At 39.0% G+C, this 23,951-nt stretch overlaps 1 protein-coding gene, 1 long non-coding RNA gene and 1 pseudogene across 4 annotated transcripts; 1 reads left to right on the forward strand and 2 right to left on the reverse strand.

Annotated features, from left to right (window-relative positions):
* Positions 1 to 353: 353 nt before the first annotated feature.
* LOC137716998 (mechanosensitive ion channel protein 10-like) lies at positions 354 to 9,453 on the reverse strand. Of its 2 annotated transcripts, none has more exons than XM_088686991.1 (5): positions 7,728 to 9,405; positions 7,506 to 7,629; positions 6,908 to 7,201; positions 6,625 to 6,827; positions 354 to 979 (listed from the first exon to the last, which is right to left on the reverse strand). In XM_088686991.1, the coding sequence occupies exons 1-5, from the start codon at positions 9,077 to 9,079 to the stop codon at positions 940 to 942; spliced, it is 2,013 nt and encodes a 670-aa protein (XP_088543117.1). In that variant the 5' UTR covers positions 9,080 to 9,405; the 3' UTR covers positions 354 to 939. The 2 variants fall into 2 exon arrangements, with proteins under 2 accessions (XP_088543117.1, XP_068312426.2); XM_068456325.2 differs by lacking the exon at positions 354 to 979 and adding an exon at positions 5,747 to 6,312 and having other exon boundaries at positions 7,728 to 9,453.
* Positions 993 to 3,591, reverse strand: LOC137707664 (mechanosensitive ion channel protein 10-like; annotated as a pseudogene). The gene is made up of 4 exons (XR_015956860.1): positions 3,558 to 3,591; positions 2,321 to 3,211; positions 2,111 to 2,234; positions 993 to 1,842 (listed from the first exon to the last, which is right to left on the reverse strand). The product of XR_015956860.1 is annotated as a mechanosensitive ion channel protein 10-like (transcript).
* A 1,952-nt stretch (positions 9,454 to 11,405) lies between the features above and the next one.
* LOC148690831 (uncharacterized) lies at positions 11,406 to 13,294 on the forward strand. The gene is made up of 4 exons (XR_015956489.1): positions 11,406 to 11,521; positions 11,624 to 11,727; positions 12,200 to 12,266; positions 13,068 to 13,294. It is a non-coding gene; the product is annotated as an uncharacterized LOC148690831 (long non-coding RNA).
* Positions 13,295 to 23,951: the final 10,657 nt, after the last annotated feature.

The following is a 23,951-nucleotide window of genomic DNA, read 5'->3' on the forward strand; positions in this document are numbered from 1 at the left end:
TCTAAATAGGTAATTAAAAAGCACTAAAACATTGATCGGACAAAGGGCCACTAAATCATGTCCGTTTGATATAACCTGTATTAGTCTTAAGGTTGATAATTTTTTATTTGCTACTAGCCTATTAAAGGTGGAATGGGGTCAACAAAATCCGAGAGCTCAGACGTGCTTTTAATTTGACACCAATAAAAGGTGATAATAAATCACTTTAAGCTCATGCTTTAATTTGGTCAATATTTTAACATCACGCTGATTACAAGCTAAACGTAACAACCATTCACATTAATCTCATGTTTTAACTCAGTCCTCAATGTACATATTACTTGTAGTCGAAGGAATTGAAAAGGGTAGAGAGGAAGAAAACTCTGAGTCTATGCATAAATCAATTTTTACAATTAACATAAATACGTTCAAAATTTGTATAAACATTTCTAAAAGTACAACATCGTGTTTCCACCAGCTCTCTCAAATCTCAGTATCTCTCAGCGTGGAGGCTTCTTCCACTGAGCATTCTTCATCGAACTCATCCATACCAAGTGCAATTCAATCGAACAATCGAAAACTTCCCCGAGATGAATTCTAACACATCCTACATTTTTATTTTTGTTCTGATGAGATTTGTGGCTACTTCATTCACACCTCCCGCCATCAAATGCGATGTAAATTTCAAGTTAATGCCATGAGTCATAAGATGTGTACTTGCAGCTTACACAGAAACAATCACCGCCACGTGGGTGGAAGTTCTGCAGTGGATGATCTGACATAGCGGAGATGAACTTCTTGAGGCAGCAGGTGATATTTTATACCAAGATCTTTGAACATTTTCTTCAGCTCTAAGACCAAATCAGATTCTTGTCACCATAGTTTTGAAAGTTCATGGTACGTGTAACGTAAAGAGCCATTTTCATTTTGTTCGAGTCCTCAATATCCTTAACCACCACGCTATGGCCAGGACGCCAGTGCTGTCTTGCTGTCCAAGTACCTGAAATATTCAATTCTCTTCAACAACTCATTTCTATCGATCAGAGGTGCGCTTATGCCAGTGGATGTTCATGTAACAGCAATGCAAAATCACAGGCAAACAGTTCCCGTATCAAAAGAGAAGCAAAACGAAAACAAGAAGCTATATAACCACCATAAGATGCAAAACAGATAAATAAATAGTTACACTAGGATACCAGAATCACCCAAACAGAGCATTTTTATCAACGAATCCAATCGAGAATCCTAGCTAGCAGCTTTTAAACTCTATCTGTTCCAAGGATCCTAAACTCTAATATTGCATGTCATGCTAATGCGAGCAATAGCGCCACCAGGTTCAAATAATTTGCTAAATTCCGCTGACAACGCAACATGCCTTTATAAGTTGGTTTTGTTAGCTGAGAGAGCCTCTATATATAGAAGCAATTTGAATCCAATAAATAATTGAGAAGTAGAACAAGTTGAAGTCAACATACTCTTCAACAATGAGCTGTCAGGTTTCAATATGTCAAGTAAAGTTGTTTTAGTAGAAGTAAAAAGTTAATTGAAGAATGAGGATTTCGAAGTTACCCGTACTCCCTCAACAACACAACGGTCCCCTACATCGAAAGGGTGCCTCACAAAGACGAATATGATCGCTTCAAACACGGTTTTAGCAGTATTACCAAATACAAACACCACTAGTAAAATCTGAGATGATATAAAAACCAGTATGTTTGTCGTCAAAAATCCCACTAGAAGTAGCCACACGACAATGATCACCAGAAGCAAAACCCCTGAGGCAAGCCTATTCAGCTTCTCTATTGCTGTTTTAGTGTCATTTAAGGAACGTGCCAGCGATTTGCGTTCAAGGTAAACATTCACCTGAAAACAACAATAATGTTAAGAGCCCTTCATTTTAAATCGAATGTTGCTGAAAAAGACTTGAAAATTGAAATCCAACGGTTACAACATGTAGAATTAAGATCCTATCAACGGTAGTTTTGAAGACTTATACGTGTGACAGCGGCATATCACAAGAAGTATGCAAAGTGTAGTTTGTGGTAGCTTATACATTGTAGCTTTCTCAGTGAGAAGTGCATAGAATGAAAGAATAAAAAATTTCAGACAAAACAAAACAATTAGAATTTACCAGTCAGTTCTTCAAAGCTTTTCTCTTGATCTTGCCAGTTTCTGCTACCCCTTCAAACAGGGGAAAAACAATATCGACCTCCGCCTTTTTCATGAAGCGCAAGAGGTCATCTTCCTCAATGTACCTAGTCCATTTAACCATGAAAATAGTGAGAAATTAAAGATAAATAAGTCATCAAACTTTTCGAAAAATAAAAAATGAAATTCTTAGTTGTTGCTACGGTTGGTGACATTCAGGAAAATATCATAAGCCACAGCCTTTGCTTCCACTCACTAGTAATCTCCTCACCTTTCTGCTCACTCTCCTCATCACAAGACTATCAAGTGTGTTGGAGATGGTAGATAACCCGGATCTCCTTACTACATTAATCAACCCCTTCAGGGTCCAAGCAGAAATTTTCTTTTGGTTCATCTTTTTGAGCTTTTCTACATTAATCACCTCCTCTTTGGCCCCTTCCTTCCCCTCCTTTTTCCCTCCCTTCAAACGTTTGAAACTCAACTGACCGCTACTTGGGATCCTCCCAACTCTTTCTGCCATTTCCATCAGTGAAATATCGATTCTTGAATGCGATCAAAGAATCTATTGCATTGGAATGAAGAAGCTACTACTTTGACAGACAAATTCTTCACCAGCCATATGGCGGCTCCAATCAGGCCCGAAGCCAGACCTTGTGCAAAATAACCTAGGATCCAGGCTTTTCTTGACCTCTTCACTCCGCGGTCAAACAACAAACTCCATGCCAGAAGAACCAAACCCAACCAAATAAAAATCTGCACACTTCTCTTCAACCCGTAAACAAAATACAAAACATTCTTCTTAAGCAAAAAGTTCAACTCAATCACGAAAACCAGAACATTGATAAACCATTCTGTGACCAATCTACCACACAAAACAACCAACACCAAGATAGACCATTTCCACAATTCCAACCCCCAATACATCTTTTTTTTTTCAACTTAGGAGCAGTCAAACAAGCAATAAAAAACACAACAATGTAAACAAATGCAATCAACTCAATTAATGCCAACCTTTTCATCTTCTTACCAATCCAGAAGACAAATCCTGACGTTTTTTTTATGAATGTGTAGAGTTGTTTTGGCGCTGGAAAATATTGAGGGGAGAGAGAAGTCTCAGAGAAGAAGAGACTTCCGTTGTGTTTGTTCTCACCCGCCAAATATTAAGGAATCTCCTTTAAACAAAACAAAAACACATTTGTTAGAAATTGATACATCGGAAAGTGGGCCTCCTGTGCATGTGGAAGACAGTGGGCATGCTGAATTGAGACCGTCTGATGCTGACAGCCCTCGTGGGCTTCTCCCTCCTGCCGCCTGCCCAAATGGGCTCAAATGACAATCCCCCTCACACTCCTTCAGTACCGGTCAATGATTTAACGGATATCTTTAAGGTAATTACTCACCCATAAATTAGTAATCACTTTATGTGTTACCTTCTAGACAGAATTGAGGAAAATTGTCAGACATGTACTCTCCAAAAGAGCTCTATTGCAAAATATGTCTCCACTCATCGGCTCTTGTTAAAATATTGTGCAATTGTTCAACATATGGACACTGTCAAAAAATACCTACAAGAATGGAAGAAGCCTTGAAAGATCCGAAATGGATAGAGGCAATGCAAATGGAGATGGAAGCATTACAAAAGAATAATACATGGATTGTAGTTACTCTTCCCAAAGGAAAAAAGTCAGCGGGATATAAATGGGTGTTTACTATCAAACATAAGGCCGACGAAACAATTGATAGGTACAAAGCTAGGTTGGTGGTCAAAGGGTATGCACAAACCTTTGGTGTTGACTATCAAGAAACCTTTGCTCCAGTTGCAAAAATGAATACCATTAGAGTTTTGCTATCTTTTGCTGCTAGTTTTGATTGACCTCCATGACAATTTAATGTAAAAAATGCATTTCTGCATGGGGATTTAAAAGAGGAGGTCTATGCATTTTCCACCAGTTTACGAAGCTGCAAACTCTAGTGGGAAAGTGTGTAGATTCCAAAAGGCACTGCATGGTCTCAAGCAGTCACCTAGAGCATGGTTTGGGAGATTCACTTAGGCCATGAAAAAGTACGGCTACCGATAGGGGAACTAAGATCATACTTTATTCATCAAACACAATGATGGTAAAGTTACTTTGCTCATTATATATGTGGATGGTATGATTGTCATAGATGATGATACGAAGAAATTGAACGGCTATAGAGGTACTTGGCCTCCGAGTTTAAAATGAAAGATCTAGGGGAACTTAAAAGTATTTTTTAGTTATTGAAGTTGCTAGGTCTCGAGAAGAGATATACTTGTCACAACGAAAATACGTGTTGGATTTGCTATCCGAAATTGGTATGTTGGTTGGCATGTAAATCAGTGGATACTCCAATTGTGCAGAATCATCGTCTTGCAATCTATCAAGATCAAGTCCCAATAAATAAGGAGAGGTATCAAAGGTTAGTGGGAAAATTGATTTATTTCTCACTCACTAGGCCAGACATTGCTTATGTGGTAAGCGTGGTGAGTCAATTTATGCATGCACTAAGTGAGGATCAAATGTCAGGGGTAATGCGGATCTTGAGTTATTTAAAGGGAGCTATGGGAAAAGGTCTTAAGTACAAAAAGCATGGACACATGGAGGTGGTAGGATATACTGATGCTGATTGGGTTGAGTATATTACTGATAGACGGCCTACATCAGGATATTTTACGTTCATAGCTGGTAATTTGATTACTTGGAGAAGTAAGAAACAGAATGTGGTGGCAAGGTCGTCAGCAGAAGCCGAATACAGGGGAATGGCTCTAAATTATTGACCAGAAAGTATAAGCTGTATTATTTTTGAGGTTGTTCAATTTTCATTTGCTACTAGCCTATAATAGGCTAGAGTGTGCTTTACAAAATCCGAGAGCTTAGGCATGCTTTTAATCTGACACCAATAAAAGGTGATATAATAAATCACTCACGCTCTCAACTTATTCACCAACACTAAACCACTTTAGCTCTTGTTTCAACTTGGTCAATACTTTTAACATCATGCTCAGTTATAAGCTAAACGCAACAACTAATCACTTTAATCTCATGTTTTAATATTGAAACTCGGCCCTCAATGTACATATTGCTTCTCATCAAAGGAATTGAAAAGGGTAGAGAGGAAGAAAACTCTGAGTTCATGCATTGAAATTAGTCAAGTTTACAATTAACATAAATACATTCAAAAATTGTATAAACATTTCTAAAAGTACGACATCGTGTGTCCACCAGTATCTCAACGTTTCCTACATTTTTATTTTTGTTCTGATGAGATTTGTGGCAACTTCATTCGCACCTTCCCATAGCAAATGCGACGAAAATTTCAAGTTAATGACATGAGTTAGAAGATGCGTATTTGCAGCATACATAAGGTTTGAAAAGACGTTAAGCGCTAATCGGGCGTTAGGATGGGGCCTAGCGCCTAGGTGGCTAGGCAGGGTCTAGTCATGCACCTAGGCGAACTAGGCAGATTTAATTAAATATATTATATTTCGTGTAAATAAGTGTCTGTTTATATTTAAAATATATATGATTTCATCATAAACTACAAAATAAAATTACATATATATGAGCTATTGGAACATAATGAAAACATAGGGAACAAGTATAAAATGTATGTTCCTTTAAGTATTCAACAAGTCTCTTCCAATTTATTGAAAAAATAAAATGTAAAATGAAAGTTATCTATTTTCTGTCTACGTGAGTCGCAACCTAGATAGGTGTCTAGGTGGGTCTAAGCGGGTTAGGCGGGTGCCTAGGTGGTTTAGGCGGGCGCCTCAGTAAGTCTAGGCGCTCTTTCTTAATTTTCAAACACCTAAGCATTAATCAGGGCAGTGGCCAACTGCCAAATGGACGCTAGGCGGGGGTTTTTAGAACAGTGAGCATACACAGAAACAATCACCGCCATGTGGGTGGAAGTTCTGCAGCGGATGATCCGACATAGCGGAGATGAACTTCTTGAGGCAGGAGATGATATTTTATACCAAGATCTTCAAATATTTTCTTCAGCTCGAAGATCAAATCTGATCTCCGACTGGTCTTGTCGCCATAGTTCTGAAAGTTTATGGTATGTGTAACGTAAAGAGCCATTTTCATTTTGTTAACGTCCTCAATATCCTTAACCACCACGCTATGCGCAGGACGCCAGTGCTGAGTCTTGCTGTCCAAGTACCTGAAAATATTCAATTTTCTTCAACAACTCATTTGTAGCGATCAGAGGCGCGCTTATGCCAGTGGATGTTCATGTATAGAGAACATATGACAGGAAACCAGAAATCTTAACAGCAGTGCAAAATCACAAGTAAACAATTCCCGTACCAAAAGAGAAGCAAAACGAAAAAAAGGAGCTATATATCCACCAAAAGATACAAGACAGATGAATAAAAAGTTATGCTAGGACAGCAGAATTACCCAAACAGAGTAATTTTATACGAATCCAATCGAGAATCCTAGCTAGCAGTATAACAAGTTGAAGTCAACATACTCTTTTATTCTGGCTTTTAGAGCCACAATGGTCTCAACCTTCGTAGAAACGTCAATGGTAAAATCAACAGAATCACCCATCTCCGGGCTCCTATAGAAGTTGCTGATGGGTTTACTAGCCAGTACTGAATTTGGATAGAAAACTTTCTCGTTGTCAGATCTTAAGAAGACCGTTGTCAATATGTTCATCTCTTCAACAATAAGCTGTCAAGTTTCAATACGTCAAGTAAAGTTCTTTTAGTAGAAGTAAAAAGTTATTTGAAGAATGAGGATTTCGAAGTTACCTGTACTCCATCAACGACACAACGGTCCCCTACATCAAAAGGGTGCATCACAAAGACGAATATGATCGCTTCAAACACAGTTCTAGCAGTATTACCAAATACAAACGCCAGCGTTAAAAGCTGAGATGCTATAAAGACCAGCATGTTTGTCGTGAAAAATCCCATCACAAGTAGCCACACGATAATGATCACCAGAAGCAAAAACCCCGAGGCAAGCCTATTCAGCTCCTCTATTGCTGTTTTAGTGTCATTTAAGGAATGCGCCAGTGATTTGCGCTCAAGGTAAACATTCACCTGAAAATAATAATAATTTTAAGAGCCCTTCATTTTAAATCGAACGTTGCTGGCTGAAAAAGACTTGAAAATTGAAATCCAACAGTTACAACATGTAGAATTAAGATCCTATCAACGGTAGTTTTGAAGACTTATAACTATGTGTGACAGCGGGATATCACGAGAAGTATGCAGAGTGTAGTTTGAGGTAGCATTATACATTGTAGATTTCTCAGTGCAGAAGTGTCAAGTAAACTCAACCTGCAACTTTTGCGCAGATGGGTGCATAGCATCAAAGAAAAAAAAAGAACCAATTAGAATTTACCAGCCAGTTCTTCAAAGCTTTTCTCTTGATCTTGCCAGTTTCTGCTGCCCCTTCAAACAGAGGTAAAACAATGTCGACCTCCTCCTTTTTCATGAAGCGCAAGAGGTCATCTTCCTCAATGTACCTAGTCCATTACCATTAAAAAATAGTGAGAAATTAAAGATAAAGAAGTCATCTAAGGTTTGGATGAAGGTTTTGAAAAATAAAAAATGAAATTCTTACATGTTACTCTTGGCGACATTCAGGAAAATATCATAAGCCGCAGCCTTTGCTTCCCACTCACTAGTAATCTCCTTACCTTTCTGCTCACTCTCCTCGTCGTCAAGACTCTCAAGTGAGTCGGAGATGGTAGATAACCCCGTACTCCTTACGACATTAATCAACCCTTTCAAGGTCCAAGCAGAAATTTTCTCTTGGTTCATCTTTTTGAGCTTTTCTACATCAATCACCTCCTCTTTGGCCCCTTCATTCCCCTCCTTTTTCCCTCCCTTCAAAATTTTGAAACTCAACCGACCGCTACTTGGGGCCCTCCCGATTCTTTCTGCCATTTCCATCAGTGGAGGCCCGGAAAGGGTGCGGAGAACATACTGATGAAAGATTGATTCTTGAATCCGATCAAAGAATCTATTGCATTGGAATGAAGAAGCTACTACTTTGACAAACAAATTCTTCACCAGCCATATGGCCGCTCCAATTAGGCATGAAGCTAGACCCCGTGTAACATAACCTAGGATCCTAGAGGTTTTGCTTGACCTCTTCCCTCCGTTGTCGAACAACAAACCCCATGCCAGAAGAACCAAACCCAACCAAATAAAAATCTGCACACTTCTCTTCAACCCGTACACAAAATACAAAACATTCTTCTTAAGCAAAAAGTTCAACTCAATCACGAAAACCAGAACATTGATAAACCATTCTGTGACCAACCTACCACACAAAACAACCAACACCAAGACACACCATTTCCACAATTCCAACCCCAAATACATCTTATTTTCCAACGTGGGTACAGTTATGCCAGCAATCAAAAACAAAACAATGCAAACAAATGCAACCAACTCAATCAATGCCAACTTTTTTATCTTCTTACCGGACTTCGCACACACCTTTAGCTTTGCAGTCTTATAAACCTCCTCATCATCGTCCTCCTCGCCACCGTCGACCAACGGTGTTCGTGGGGTTATCGAGGCGGACCTCAGAGCGTCTCTCGGTTTTGTGCCTGCGATTGTGGAGCTTGGCGATTCCACATTGGAGGAATTAGCAATTGACTTCAACTGGGGAAACGGCTCCATGAACCTCGACTTGGGCTTCGAGAACACCGACCGCGAAAACGGAGCTTGCAGGGAAGTGGGTTCGGTTGGGATTTTCCGCGGCTTCCCCGGCGGCGGCGTACGACTCAGCCTTGGGATTTCTGGCGAAGAAGAGCCGGAGACTCTGAGGCTCTGAAGCTCCGTCAGGTGAAGATTCAAGTCTCTGGTTTCATTGTTGTAACTTGTGCGCTCTTCGCCGGCCAAAATCTGCAAAACAACATCGTTTGTTCCGTTCTTCTCCCCCACGCCTTTTCCACCTTCCATTGTCACTTTTCTCCGCCACTGATTCAAGCTTTGATACTTATTTGGGCAGTGAGAAAAATATGAAAATACCCTTTGAATTTTCCGGGAAAGTTTTGAACTTTCTCGGGAATCTTTGCAATGTTGTCCGGAGAGAGACACAGCTCGAAGCAAACTTGCAGCACAGTGCTGTGCAATGTGAGTTTTATAGAGAGAGAGAGAGAGAGAGAGAGAGAGAGAGAGAGATTTAGTAGGATTCTATGGAAAAGGATTGTGTGACAAATTTTAACGTTTCCTTATCAATATACAAAATTGTTTCGGCGCTGGAAATTATTGACCAACTGACAGAGAGTGGAGGAGGCTTGCATTTTGTGGTGGTTATTAATTTCCCGGGTGATATCATTTAAGCCGGGAAATATTAACGAATTTAAACAAATCCAACCGCGTCCAAATAAAAAAAAATAACATAAAAAAATATAGTGAGTTTTACCGAACTAATGGGAAAGAATAATGCTAACGAGATTAAATTTGGAGGCAAAATTTATAGACTAAATAATGTGTTGCCAATAAGAATGAACACATTTATCAACGGTTAAGTAATAACCAATCATCAACTTCCGTGTCGTTTAGTTTTTCAAAATTTTGTTTACAAATTTAGTCTTTCTAGAATTATCCAATTTGGACATCATTATTTATAGTAGACAAAAAAAAAAGTAAAAATATTTGATTTATTCAACTTGAAAACTAAAGAAACATATTGAGAGTGTGAAAATTATTTTTTATAAAAAAACTTTTATAAACACAATCGAGCATACATCATTATTCTCAATTATACAATTAATCGCATTTATAGAGAAATTAATATAACAACTGATGATTTGTTACTTTAGCAAATACTTGTATGTTTTTTTTTAGTTTTCCTTTTCTAGTAATTGTTAGGTTATTATATGATGAATAATACTCACGTTCACCGCATTGGGAAATGCACATATTTTACTTTTGGTGAATAATGTACTTTTATCGTATAAACGTCATAATTAGATCGTTTATTTTTTTAATTTTCATTTAAATGTCATCTTTACTAAAAAATTATTCAAATAGAAAAATTGTTTAATCATTCAAACTTATCAAGTAAATAGACGGAACACTCAAATATTTGCAAAATTATCGAAACTTTTTGACGCGTGAGTTTACTATTCAGCTTTTGCGTTGCATGCGATGGGCGGGCATGTGGACGGTGCAACCTGTCAAGGAAATGGTCGACTTCAAATCAAATTATCCAACATGATATAAATACGTAACATGTTTTTTATGCTACCCAGTTATCTCACGTTTGGAGTTAGGTTTAGGGTTTAACAAATCTCATTTGCCTTCTGGATCAACTCTCTCTATTCAATTTTTTGTTTTGTCTTTTTTGTTTTGTCCAAGTCAAAGCTGTACGTGTTGTTTGATTAAATTATTTGGCGAATATGGAATTCAATAGAAGTTGACAATGGCTGCTCATCTTTCCCAAAAGACTGCAGACTGTAGGGTCTTATATAAAGTCAATGGAAAAGATGAATAGTTATTCTGCAAGTTGGTCGTATACGTGTAAAAGACCTTCTGCATTATTATTCGCGTGCGAAAAACAAATCAAGGCAAGTGATGAAGTAAAATAAATATTGGGCTTCATGTAATATTTAATCTCCTTTGATATGATTTTAAAGATAAATGTTGAGAATTTTGCCTCCGCTAGAGAGAGAGGAAATAGTAAGTTGGTTCTTTAATGCAAAAGTAAGTTGGTTCTTTAATGCAAAGGAAGGCTATGTTGGAATTATATCTAAATGTTATATCCATTTACATCAAATTAGCCTTCACATGCAGAAGTTATTTTGGAATTATATCTAATAATAAGTTGGTTCTTTAATGCAAAGGAAGGCTATGTTGGAATTATATCTAATAATAATTATTATATTATAATAATTTAAAATTTTGAATGAAAAATGTTTTATCTGTTTACAGCAAACTAGCCTTCATGCATCCGCTCACGCGCGTGCAGAAGACATTTTTTGAATCACGGCATGCTACGCGCGACTTACATGTTTTAAATGTATTTATATGCGTAAATTGACAACGGAAAGTCAAATATTTGAAGTAAATGAATAATCTTAGATCATGCTAGAATAAACCTGTAACAGCCCGTTTCGAAAATTTTAAAACGTACGCGTGAAAAGATGATTTTGCCCCTAGTGCGATTTCTTTACGTTTTGTGGTTATTTTTGGTTGGTTGTTGGCTGATGGTGGACCACACATTCCCCTCACCCTTTCTCCCTATCCCTGCACCTGTCCCGAGCTCCCATTTCCTTTCCCATTTTCCTTCCAACGTACGGACACACACACAAACACAACAAACCTTCACAGATCGAAGAAACAAAGTACATATCCATGCTCGTGAGGCTCGTAGGAGTCCAACCATACCCATTTCAGGTAAGAATACCTTCGTTTTCACGTAGAACTCGGGATACCCGATTTTGGGCACTGTTCATGCGCACGTAATTTCTCATGTTTTTGGGAATTTCAAGCTTATAGGAAGCTTGGTGAGGTCCCTAGGAGGCTCGGGGTGGTTCGTTTGAAGGTTTTGGATGTCGGGATAGTGAGTTTCAAGGTTGGCCGGAGTTGGGGTGATTTTCCAGGTGAGATCTTGTGGATTTTAGCACTTGAAAGTAGTATGATTTTGTTCCTCTCGTTGTAAGCTTCATTTTGGTACCAATTTTGTGAAATTTGGTTGAAAAACGAAGAAGATATCACGATTTGAAAATTTCCTGATTTTCCGGCGCCGGCGATGGCGCCGGAGCCGGAGTCTCGCCGGAGAAGACGACGGAATATTCCGTCAAACCCGTTGACAGTTACCATTAGGGATAACGGAATATTCTTGACGGAGTCAACTGACGCCGTCAGCGTGCCAGGCACGTGCCTGCGCGTGGCCGGCGCGTGGGGGTGCGTGCGGCGGTGAAAAATTATTTTAAAAATATGGGGATGTTCCTGAGGTTGAGTAGATCACGTTGGTGTATTCATACACCCTATTTGAGCATTGTATGAGAAGTTATTTCTTAAGGTTGGTTATGTGTTTTAAAATTAACGTTTTTATAGTTGTTTCGCATATAGGTGAATCCTATCCCGAGGACGAGCGTGGTCACTCGAGGCAGGGGGGTTACGACCCTTCCACATACCAGTGAGTGGGCTTTTGGTTTTCCGTATATACCTATATACTTATATTTTCCCAGAAAGTGATTTAAACGTTTATTAGTTATATGCCATATATTATATTGCCATTTGTTATGCATGATTAGTTGCATTTATATATGTGTGTATTGGTGCTGCGGACGCACAGGTAAGTGCCAGGTAAGTGTAATTCATGTTTACATTCAGTAGTGATTTGAGATGCATAGAGAGCTCATAACCTGCATCCCCGGTGTTAGTGCTCCCGCCCAAAGTTGGGTACAGTCCTTCACGTGATGTTCACCTCCTACACCACACGCTCAACTTGGATCCAAGTTAGGTGCACAGTCCTGTCGTACAGACCACTTTAGGTGGTTCCGACTCGTAGGTGACCCGCGACTATTCACCCAGCCTTCACGTGATCGTAGCACTTGAGCGTATATATATGTTACACCCAGGCCTGTCGTACAGACCACTTTAGGTGGTTCCGACTCGTGTGCAGGTCTAGTTATTGAGATTGAGATTTGAGCTCTAAATTCAGCCGTACAGGTCACGTTAGGTGACTCCGGCTGACAGATTATATGATATTGATGCGATATTACCTGAGCACTTGCATTTCATTTTGAGGTTTTGGCATAGTATATTCTTGAGCATGATTGGCACATATATATATATATATATATATATATATTTATATACTCTATTTTCTGGGAAGTATACAGGTTTTACGGCGAGGGGTTAGAACTTATTTATTAAATGGTTTTCGAAAAGCTTTGTTTTTGCCCACTCACGCTTTTGTTTTGCGCCCCTCCAGGTTCTAGTTGGCTAGCACGTTTGGTGGTTTCCCTGAGGATTTTCCCGGCATATCTGACAGATGATCACCAGCGTAGGACCACCTTCGGGTGTACTTTTGTTGCGTCATTTTCTTTTGGACTGCTTTAGACTTTATGCTCTGAACTAAGCGTCACACTTACGCTTGCACTTGTTATTACTTTATGTAAAACCAGTTTTTATTTATTCGTATTACTATTTCCATTATTATTTTATTAGCTTCCGCACTGTGCACATGGTTACATCACCTCCACGTGACGGCCAGCATGCCCTGATCTCGGTCGGGGTGTGTCAAAACCTCTCATAAACTATTAAAGTAGCTGAATTCACATAATAAAATCGATCTCTATAGAATTCATGTTTTTTTTTTTTCATGAAGTATTGTAGAATAACGTTGAAAATAAATGGTTTTGACTATCATGCAATATTCCATAATGAAAAATAATAATAAAGAAAGTACATGACTGATAAAGAAAAGTACAAATGATAGGTAGGTCGAATACCCAAATTATGGATTGGGTTTACATTTAAGGATTAGGATTCTCTCCCCTTCTCTTTCCATCCCTTTCTATCTCCTCATCTCACATTCTCTTATTTTGTTTTTCTCTTGCTATAAAAAATTAATATAAGATGTTGACGTGGCTTAACCGTGACCGTTCAAATAGGAGGGGAGGAAAAGGGGGGAAAAAAAAGGAAGAGAATCCTACTCCTACATTTAAATCGTGCGTGGGAGTGTTGGAGACTTTAGATTAAAGATTGGGGTTCTACGAGTGAGTCATCTGCCTTACATTGGACATTGTTTCCTTGATTGCCTCATAATACACGTGGTACTTATAGAAGATCATGCAAATGATATATAATTGGGAATTTAGGGTTGTGATTACATTTGGCTTTATAACTAGGCGACAAAAGTGAAGACATTCAAGGAAAAGGATTCTCACCGGATCATTTTCCTAGGGATTATGGAAATCTCGTGATCGTAATCGTTTATCGTGCGGTTAAAAATTATTTGAAATTTAAAATTTAAAATTAAATATAAATTGTGACATCCCACATCGCCCAGGGGAGTGATCCTTAAATGTATATTCCCATCCGTACCTAGCACGAGGCCTTTTGGGAGCTCACTGGCTTTGGGTTCCTTAGGAACTCCGAAGTTAAGCGAGTAGGGGGCGAGAGCAATCCCAGGATGGGTGACCCATCGGGAAGTTCTCGTGTGAGTTCCCAGAAACAAAACCGTGAGGGCGTGGTCGGGGCCCAAAGCGGACAATATCGTGCTACGGTGGTGGAGCGGACCCGGGAAGTGGTGCCGCCTGGGCCGGGATGTGACAATTTGGTATCAGAGCCTAACCCTGGTCGCGTGTGTGCCGACGAGGACGTCGGGCCCCTAAGGGGGGTGGATTGTGACATCCCACATCGCCCAGGGGAGTGATCCTTAAATGTATATTCCCATCCCTACCTAGCACGAGGCCTTTTGGGAGCTCACTGGCTTCGGGTTCCTTAGGAACTCCGAAGTTAAGCGAGTAGGGGGCGAGAGCAATCCCAGGATGGGTGACCCATCAGGAAGTTCTCGTGTGAGTTCCCAGAAACAAAACCGCGAGGGCGTGGTCGGGGCCCAAAGCGGACAATATCGTGCTACGGTGGTGGAGCGGGCCCGGGAAGTGGTGCCGCCCGGGCCGGGATGTGACATAAATAGTACTTAATGAAAACTAACCGTATTATATACGATAAACGGTTATGATCACAAAATTCCTAGAAAAAGGATCCACCACACTCAAGCCTCAAATGTAAGTACACGGTGCTCCGTACTTTTTACTAGGAATTTAGGTTTAGGGTATTGACCAGTCTGGTTTGTGATTGCATTTGGCCTACCTAGTGGACAGGTGGCATGATTTTAGTCCTATTATTTTCGTAGCATATCCAAATCTGATTACATGAAACTTATTTTATCAGTCATTTTGGAGTTCTTGAGTTGACCAGCTTAACCCTTAAACGCTTTTAGTCTTTTTTCACCATAATTTGGTCCTTTTGTGTATTCTGCCTCCATGATCAACAGCATGGGACATAAATTTCTGCCTTAGAGAATTTCCCCCCAAAAAAAATACGCTAGCATCCAGCCTATTTAATCCACTCAGTGAACAATGATAGATCATAGTGAACAGTAATATGCCAAATGCATCTCTACCCCTAAAACTAAATAGTCTAGTCAATTTTATTAAAATATTATTAATTTTTATTATAAAATAATAATTTGATTTTTAATTTCTGACATGATCCCTTCTTTTTCTTCTTCTCACTTTTCTCAAACGGGTCTCTCTGGACTCCCTTCTTCTTTTTCTTCCTTGATTTTCCAACTGTGTGGTCAAGCACAGTTTCACCACTTTTTCTTCTCTTCAAACCGCCAAAACCCATGTGAGATCAGCCAAGTTCGGCCCAACCCGAATTCAAAGACAAGGGAAAGATTGAAGCTTTCTAGAAGCAGAAAGAGATAAAGATAGAGATGGAGGGTTTTGGATATGGAAGCTCGAGTTGGGGTGGTGGTGGAAGGAAAGCAAAGGGCTTCGAATTCAGCTCAGGGAGGCGTGGCGGTATCTGTCACGCCCCGATCCCGACATTGGTCCAGGATCGACATGTGACGTCACCAAATACTCGTCTATCTCACATACCCCGTCTCTGGGATATGGCAAATCACAATTCGAGAATCAAATTGCAAAGAAATTTTTCGTTTACCTCATGGCTGCATCTAACCTCCTCGTTAGACTGCCTACGTACCCTTAATAGGGATTAAGCCATTCGTAGTTCTCTAACACAAAATCAGATGTTTATTCCACTAAATTCAAACAGAAAAGCTTAGTATTCCTCCATCATTCAATATAACTTGACAACATGTAATTCCTGGACTCATCGTTTTACATAACCAATCCCCATAAAAACATGATTTTTCTCCCATCCAACATATAAATCATTATGTCTCATCATGATATCGCAATTCACAACACACATCATATTTAAGAGCCGACGAAACACAAAACCATTATCTAGCCGCATTAATTAATTAATTTGATCAAAGTAATAACAATCATTCCCATATCTTCTAAATTCATACCTTATGAAATCATAATCGAATCATAGAAATCCCGAAGGAGTCACTCAGACGTCCAACATCTTTTAACTCAATTCACAAGACTCTCGAAACCATTGACACAAATATAAATATAACTAAGGCTAGAGTTACATAGTTAGGCCAAGCCTACTTCTCCAAACAATGGAATTTTTGGCCACTCCACGAAATTCAACAACCTCGGGTTCCAGACCACTCAACGGAACCAAACCAAATATGATCGCCTAAAAATGTACCATGTACAACCAATCATCATCACCTCTAGAATGCGTATGGTCCCCCATCACGGATATACCAAGCAAGACCATAGGCATAAACTCGTCGTGCAGGCAGTGATCACCTATAACGGATATACCAAGCATGATCACCCCTGAATACATATGGTCTCCCATCACCGATATACCAAGCAGGACCATCCATGTACCATAACTACGTGGTGCAATCTCATCATCACACATTAAACATAATTATACGCATACCTGCTATTGATTCCACATATCAACCATCATCCAACTATATGGAGCACAACACAAGGAATTCCCTTAATTACTAATTCTACTAAAAATCTAATAAAGTACCCAACTCATCTTCTGACTTCCATCTTCATCTCATGCTAGGTAGTAATGCCAAGTTCACATAGGTATTCAGTTAACAAGCATATCCAAATAATTATCAAACAATATTTAGATTCCATAATTGTCATAACATTCATCATAATTATCATTCACATTATTAAAAAGTTAATCAAACACATATATACATCTCAACATCAATACACAAGCCAAATCATAGTTAATTAGCATAGGTCTATGGCTAAATATATAAAGTTCACATTTCAATAGAAATCATAATTATAATACCAATTCATATATGCAAATGATACTAATATAAGAAATTAAGATAATAACCATATCGCATATGTTAAAGTTTGGTGACGTTCCAACGGTCGGATCGTCGATTCGCACTTTTACTAATTAACGTATCGTAGAGAATTTAGGTTCCACCCATCAACTTATATCATACAATTACCAAAAATGAGCTCAAGGCATCTAATTTAGCCTAAGAATGACATCGACGGCCCCCTGACCACGCGCCGCCATGGGTGGCGGTCGGCCGCCCCGACTCGTAGGAAAAATCCAACTATTTCCAAAAATTACCAAAATTTACAGGAATGACGATCTCAATGAGTAGAGTAAACTTTATACCTGCGGCCAAGGCCAATTTGGCCGGAAAATACCCCAAACTAGCCACGAGCCACCGGAACCCTAAGGTGGGTGTGCTTCGAATTCGGCTTCCAATCGAACTTCGACGCCTCCAACACCGCTTGGAATTTGTTCCTGGGGTTGAGGGGAATCTTTTGGTAGTGGTCATGGACGGTGAAACTTGTCGGAGCCACCGGGAAAAGGGATAAAGTCGTCGTTGGAACACCTGTGGGTTTGTGCTTCGAACTGGAAAAATGGGAAAGAAATTGGGAAATATAACACTACAAAGATGTAGGGCTCATCAAGGGCTTTCCATGGACACCAAGATTACCCAAAACGGAGTTCAGATGAAAGAGATATAGCCGGGTCAAAATTGGAGTTTCGCGGATCAAAAATGACCCAACTCGGGTCTCTCTCCCTTCCCCCTCCTTGCTCTCCTCTGATTGGCTGTTTCTCCCTTTTTAAAAATTTGATTGGTTCCCTTTTTATTAAACTAACTTAACCTTTAACCCACACACGGGAATTAAATAATTCCCACAATCTATAGTTCACAATTTCAAACGTCCGTAACTATACCGTTATAATTCAAACTTGCAAACGGCTTTTGCCTATGCGTTCATGGGTTTGAGATCTATTCGAAAACGTTACTTGTGACTTCAAAAGGTCAACAAGAAATAATAATTTTCCAAACTTCACTCCTCGTTACTAGTTTAATTGAAATCTAATTTCAAATAAATTAATATAAAATCTCAATAATATAAATACGTAGATTATAACAGTGAAATTCGGGAACGGGATTTCACAGTATCACCTAGCTTCATGTAGGTAGGGCAATGGCTTAGGACATTCTTAGCCGGCCTAGAGACCAGCTTGGGCAGGGTGTTAGTCTATCTGCTCGGCTGGAGTGGATTGGCTGGGTGCCGGCCTAAGGGTTCCTTGGTGGAACTACTCTTATGCATCGTTCTTTAGACATAAAATAAGTGAAATATTTGACTTTCTTTTTGTCAATTTACGCATATAAATACATTTAAAACGTGTAATTAGTCGCGCGTAGCACGCCGGTATTCAAAAAATACCTTCTACATTATTATCCGCATGCAAAAGACCTTCTGCATTATTATCCGTGTGCGAAAAACAAATCAAGGTAAGAGATGAAGTAAAATAAACATTGGGTATCATGTAATATTTAATCTCCTTTGATATGATTTTAAAGATAAATGTTGAGAATTTTGCCTCCGTTAGGGAGAAAGAGGAAATAGTAAGTTGGTTCTTTAATGCAAATTATATCTAATAATAATTATTATATTATAATAATTTTAAAATTTGAATGAAAAATGTTATATCTGTTTACATCAAACTAGCCTTCATGTATGCGCACGGCATGCTACGCGCGACTTACACGTTTTAAATGTATTTATATGAGTAAATTGACAAAAGGAAAGTCAAAAATTTGAAGTGAATGAATAATCTTAGATCATGCTAGAAGAAACCCCTCATAAACTAATTAAAGCAACATAATTCACATAATAAAATCAGTCTCTATAGAATCCATGTTATTGTTTTCTTTCATGAAGTATTGTAGAATAAAGTTGAAAGTAAACAGTTTTGACTATCATGCAATATTGCATAATGACAAAAATAATAAATAAAGTACATGACTGATAAAGAAAAATACAGATGTTAAGTAAGTAGAATACCCAAATTTTGGATTGGGTTTACATTTAAATCGTGCGTGGGAGTGTTGGAGACTTTAGATTAAAGATTGGGTTCTCGGAGTGAGTCATCTGCCTTACTTTGAGATTGTTTCCTTGATTGCCTCTTAAGAGAAGATCACAGGAAGATCATGCAAATGATATATAATTGGGAATTTAGGGTTGTGATTACTTTTGGCTTTATAACTAGGGGACAAGAGTCAAGACACTCAAGGAAAAGGATCCTCATGAGGATTTCGGAAATTTCGTGATTGTAATCGTTCATCGTATATCGTGCAGTTAGAAATTATTTGAAATTTAAAATTTAAAATTAAATATAAATAGTACCTAATGAAAACTAACCGTAGAATATACGATGAACGATCACAATCATAGAATTCCTAAGAAAATAATCCGCAACCCTCAAAGCCTCAAATGTAAGTACACGGTACTTGGTACTTTTTACTAGGAATTTAGGTTTAGGGTATTGACCAGTCTGGTTTGTGATTGCATTTGGCCTACCTAGTGGACAGGTGGCACAATTTTGGTCCTATTGTTTTCGTATCATTTCCAAATCTGATTACATGAAACTTATTTTATCAGCCATTTAGGATTTCTTGAGTTGACCAGCCTAACCCTCAACACTTTTTCACCACAATTTGGTCCTTTGTGTCTTCTGTCTACACGATCAACAGCATGGGACATAAATATCTGCCTTATGCATCGTTCTTGGGACATAAACTAATTAAAATACTTAATTTTTTTTTGTTAATTTATGCATATAAATATATTTAAAACGTGTAAGTCGCGCGTAGCACGTTGAGATTCAAAAAATACCTTCTGCATTATTATCCGTGTGCAAAAAACAAATCAAGGCAAGTGATGAAGTAAAATAAACATTGGGCATAATGTAATATTTAATCTCCTTTGATATGATTTTAAAGATAAATGTTGAGAATTTTGCCTCCGCTAGAGAGAAAGAGGAAATAGTAAGTTGGTTCTTTAATGCAAAGGAAGGCTATGTTGGAATTATATCTAAATGTTATATCCGTTTACATCAAACTAGCCTTCATGCACATGCACGTGCATAAGGTATTTTTTGAATTACGGCATGCTACGCACGACTTACAAGTTTTAAACGTATTTATATGCGTAAATTGACAAAAGAAAAGTCAAATATTTGAAGTAAATGAATAATCTTAGATCATGCTAGAAGAAACCCCTCATAAACTAATTAAAGTACCTGAACTCACATAACAAAATCAGTCTCTATCAATGTTCTAAAAAACGGCCTAGGCGCTAGGCGGTGGTGACCCGAGGCGTTTTCTTGCAAATTGGTTGGGGTCTAGGTGGGCTAGGCGCTAGGTGGGTGAGGCGGCCCTAGGCAGGCTAGGCGGTGCTAGGCAACTAGGAGGCTAGGACATTTTTTTTTTTTTTTTTTTTTTGGAATTAAAAAAAAAAAATCCTATCTACATTACTATATTTCCTTATTTTCCTCCTATTTTGCATTTTGTGTGGTTTAAAATTGGGAACTTATTGTACATGTGTCATCCTACAATACTCCTCACTATGGTTCTATGACATAAATGCTTAACGTGTTTTTAAATTTTGGACTTGTTGGATATTCTTTTTGCATTTTATTATTCTTTTATTATCTCATCCATGGATTTCATACAAGTTTAATTTTTTGTAAGTGTTAATATGCACTTATTTACAAGATATACAAGAAATTTACCTAAATCTGTCTAGGCGCTAGGCGCCTGCCCGCTGCCCGACTAGCGCCTAGCATTTTTTAGAACCTTGGTCACTATAGAATTTTGTATTAAGAATAGAGAAAATAATATTTAATAAGCAATTGATTGAATCACATTATTACTAGCCCATTGTGAGGCTAAGCCCATCCCCTCCTCCTTAGTGTAGATAATATCGTTTGTTAAAAAAATAATAATAATTTGACAACTAATTTAATCACATTATTTTTGTAATAGTTAATTTTTTGGTCCAATTTTTTTATTACTTTTTATAATTAGTACCTCACAATAGGCTAGGAATATTGTGATTCAATTTCTCTATTTTTAAATACGTTCAAAACATCTTAAGAGGCGTGTAATGCCGGTTATAAAAAAAAGTCTTTCGCACGCAGATAATAATGTGATTAAATAAGTTGTCAAATGATTGTTTTTTTTTTTTTTAACAAACGATATTATCTACACTAAGGGAGATGGGGTGGGATTAGCATTAGCCTCACAATAGGCTAGCAATAATGTGATTCAATCAGTTGTTTATTAAATATTATTTTTTTCTATTTTTAAACAAGTTCAAAACATCTTAAGAGGCGTGTAATGTCAGTTATAAAAAAGGTTGTGGAGCAAAAAATAATCAAGAAAAATATGGAGTTGACACATGGATTTTAGGGTAAAAAGGACAAAACTACTCTCGAGGAACATCGAAACTCCTACGCGCGAGTAGTGGACAACCATCCCTCAATCATGTTAAAAGTGCCCAAAATAGGTGTTTATTTAAAACCTATTTTATCCATCCTCATAAAATATTCTCCACAAGGCAACTCCCAAATCTTCCTTTGAAATTATATTAACTAGCTAATTAATTGATTTATTATTCAATTAATTTACTAATTAGCTACACATCAAGAACCTAACCCAAAAAGCCATCCTAGTGGCCGGTTCCTCTCCTCCCAAAGGGGCCAGCCACACCCCTATATAAACACTCTCATTCTCTCAAAAACCTAGGTTTTACACTCTTGCAAAATTCTCAAAATTCTCCGAACACTTTTCCCTCAAAATTCTAACTTTGGCATCAGAGGTTCTTCGACCAAAGCCCCCCCCCCCCCCCCATTCATCGTGTGCGCTTGAGGCTTTTGGCCTTGATCAAAGGTGTTATTTGTTTTGTAGGTGCAATTTTGTCCAAGAACAAGGAGGAAGAAATTTGCATCCACAAATTGGTGCTTTCATTGAGAGTTGAGTCATATGCTCGTAGAAGACTCTCGCATCCAAGGTTTTTCGTTTTCTTGTTCATTTGTAGATTTTTCGTAAGTTCTTTTTCTTGGAATTTTTATTTCTAAAAATTCTTCGATAAAACGTAAAAGAAAAGTACAATGGCAAAAGATTCGAAAATCTCAACGAACGAAAATTTCAACGTTTAATAATTAGGACAACGGCGATTTACAAGCCTTAACACAATGATGAGTGGAACGGCACCACCCCCACAGGGCACCACCGTGGCAACCACCATGGAGGCCACCCTTGGCAAAACCCACGGTACCAAGGCCACGACCCAAGCCATGCTACTTCAACATTCAAGGGCCCAAGCCCTAGCTGAGTCGAGTTGAGCCGCCCAAACCCAATGTGATCCCAACTCGTTGCCAAGCCGAGCCCTAGCCTCGCACCCAGGTGCGCCACACACTGAGCAGCCCACTCCCGTGGCCCAGCTTGCTCCCGTGGCCCTCCAAGTAGCCCAAATCAGTCCAAGATTAGTTCAATTGTCTCGGCTTCAAATTTATGGGCCTACGATCGAATCAGGGGCATTTTCACCATATTTCTCCGCGGATTTAACATTTCCCAACTCAAATCTCGCTCCCGGAGTCTACCACACTTCTATTGCTCAAGGAGACACATTTCTTCCAACCTCTTCCAACCCAAATGGAGAACAACACTTGTCTCGACAAGTCATAGAATTGACAAGGGCCCAAGCACATGAGACGACCTTGGTGAATCAACTCTTTCAGCGCATCGAGATGCAACGTGCCCCAGATGAGGTGTCTCGAAGTAGGACAAGAGCATACGAAGAACCTTTCCAGCAGCGTCTTGGTAAGCAGCCACTCGACTAGCCATGAACCGCGTTCGGGCAATATACATTCCCGATTAGGCCCCCGAGATAACTATACTCCCATCTTAGCGTACGGAGGAACGTGCACGCTCTACTAGGCCCATGGACGAGCATACATTCACGGTTGGGGCCACACTCCGATAGTCAACATGAGCAACCTTCCAAGCGAAGTGTTTATTTACGGCTAAGCTCGCAAAGACCATCATCTACCTCACATCAGAGTAGGTAGCACGAAGGACGGAAAGAAGCAGTCACTCAGTTCGGCTTAAGCTTAACCAGCAGCCTGTGAAGAATTCCCTCGCCTGCTAGGAACGAACCACATGCATTGCAGCCGCGGCATAAACAAGCTGAACACGTAGAAAAGCAGCCTAGACCAATAGGTCACGATTAGGGCTAGCTGAGATCTTCGTTACCCTCAACAAAGGTAAATTCAGGAAGAAGTAGAAATGTTCCTGACTGAGCGATTGAGCGATTTCCAACGCAACAAGGTCACTAACGAGACACTACGATGGGACATGACTAACATAAGTAGGTCACCCTTCATGGACGAGATCGAGCAGGCAAAGCCTCTATGCAAGTTCAACATGCCACATTTCACATCCTTTAAAAGGGATGGAGACCTGGAGAGACACTTAAAGCACTACCGAAGTGCATTGATCCTCCATTGAAACAACGACGGTCTCATGTGCAAGATATTCACCATCACTTTACAAGGCGAGGTGCAAGATTAGTTCTACACCCTGCCGCCACAATCCATCCGGAGTTTCAACGAATTTTCTTTGGTTTTTACCAAAGAATATTCATCTTATCGCTCGATTAAGAAAAAGTCCGACCACTTGTTTAACGTTAAAAAGAACCTAAAGGAGTCGCTTCACGACTATGTAAAGAGGTTCAAAGCAGAGAAGACAAAAATAGTTGGATGCAACGACAACAGCTTTCTAAAAATGACTTCTAGCAGACCATCCGCTGTTCGAAAAATTGATCATGAAAGAAGATCTAACTCTTGGTAA

Source organism: Pyrus communis, chromosome 15 (assembly GCF_041283825.1).
Source record: "Pyrus communis isolate YQ-2024b chromosome 15, ASM4128382v1, whole genome shotgun sequence".
Lineage (NCBI taxonomy): Eukaryota > Viridiplantae > Streptophyta > Magnoliopsida > Rosales > Rosaceae > Pyrus > Pyrus communis.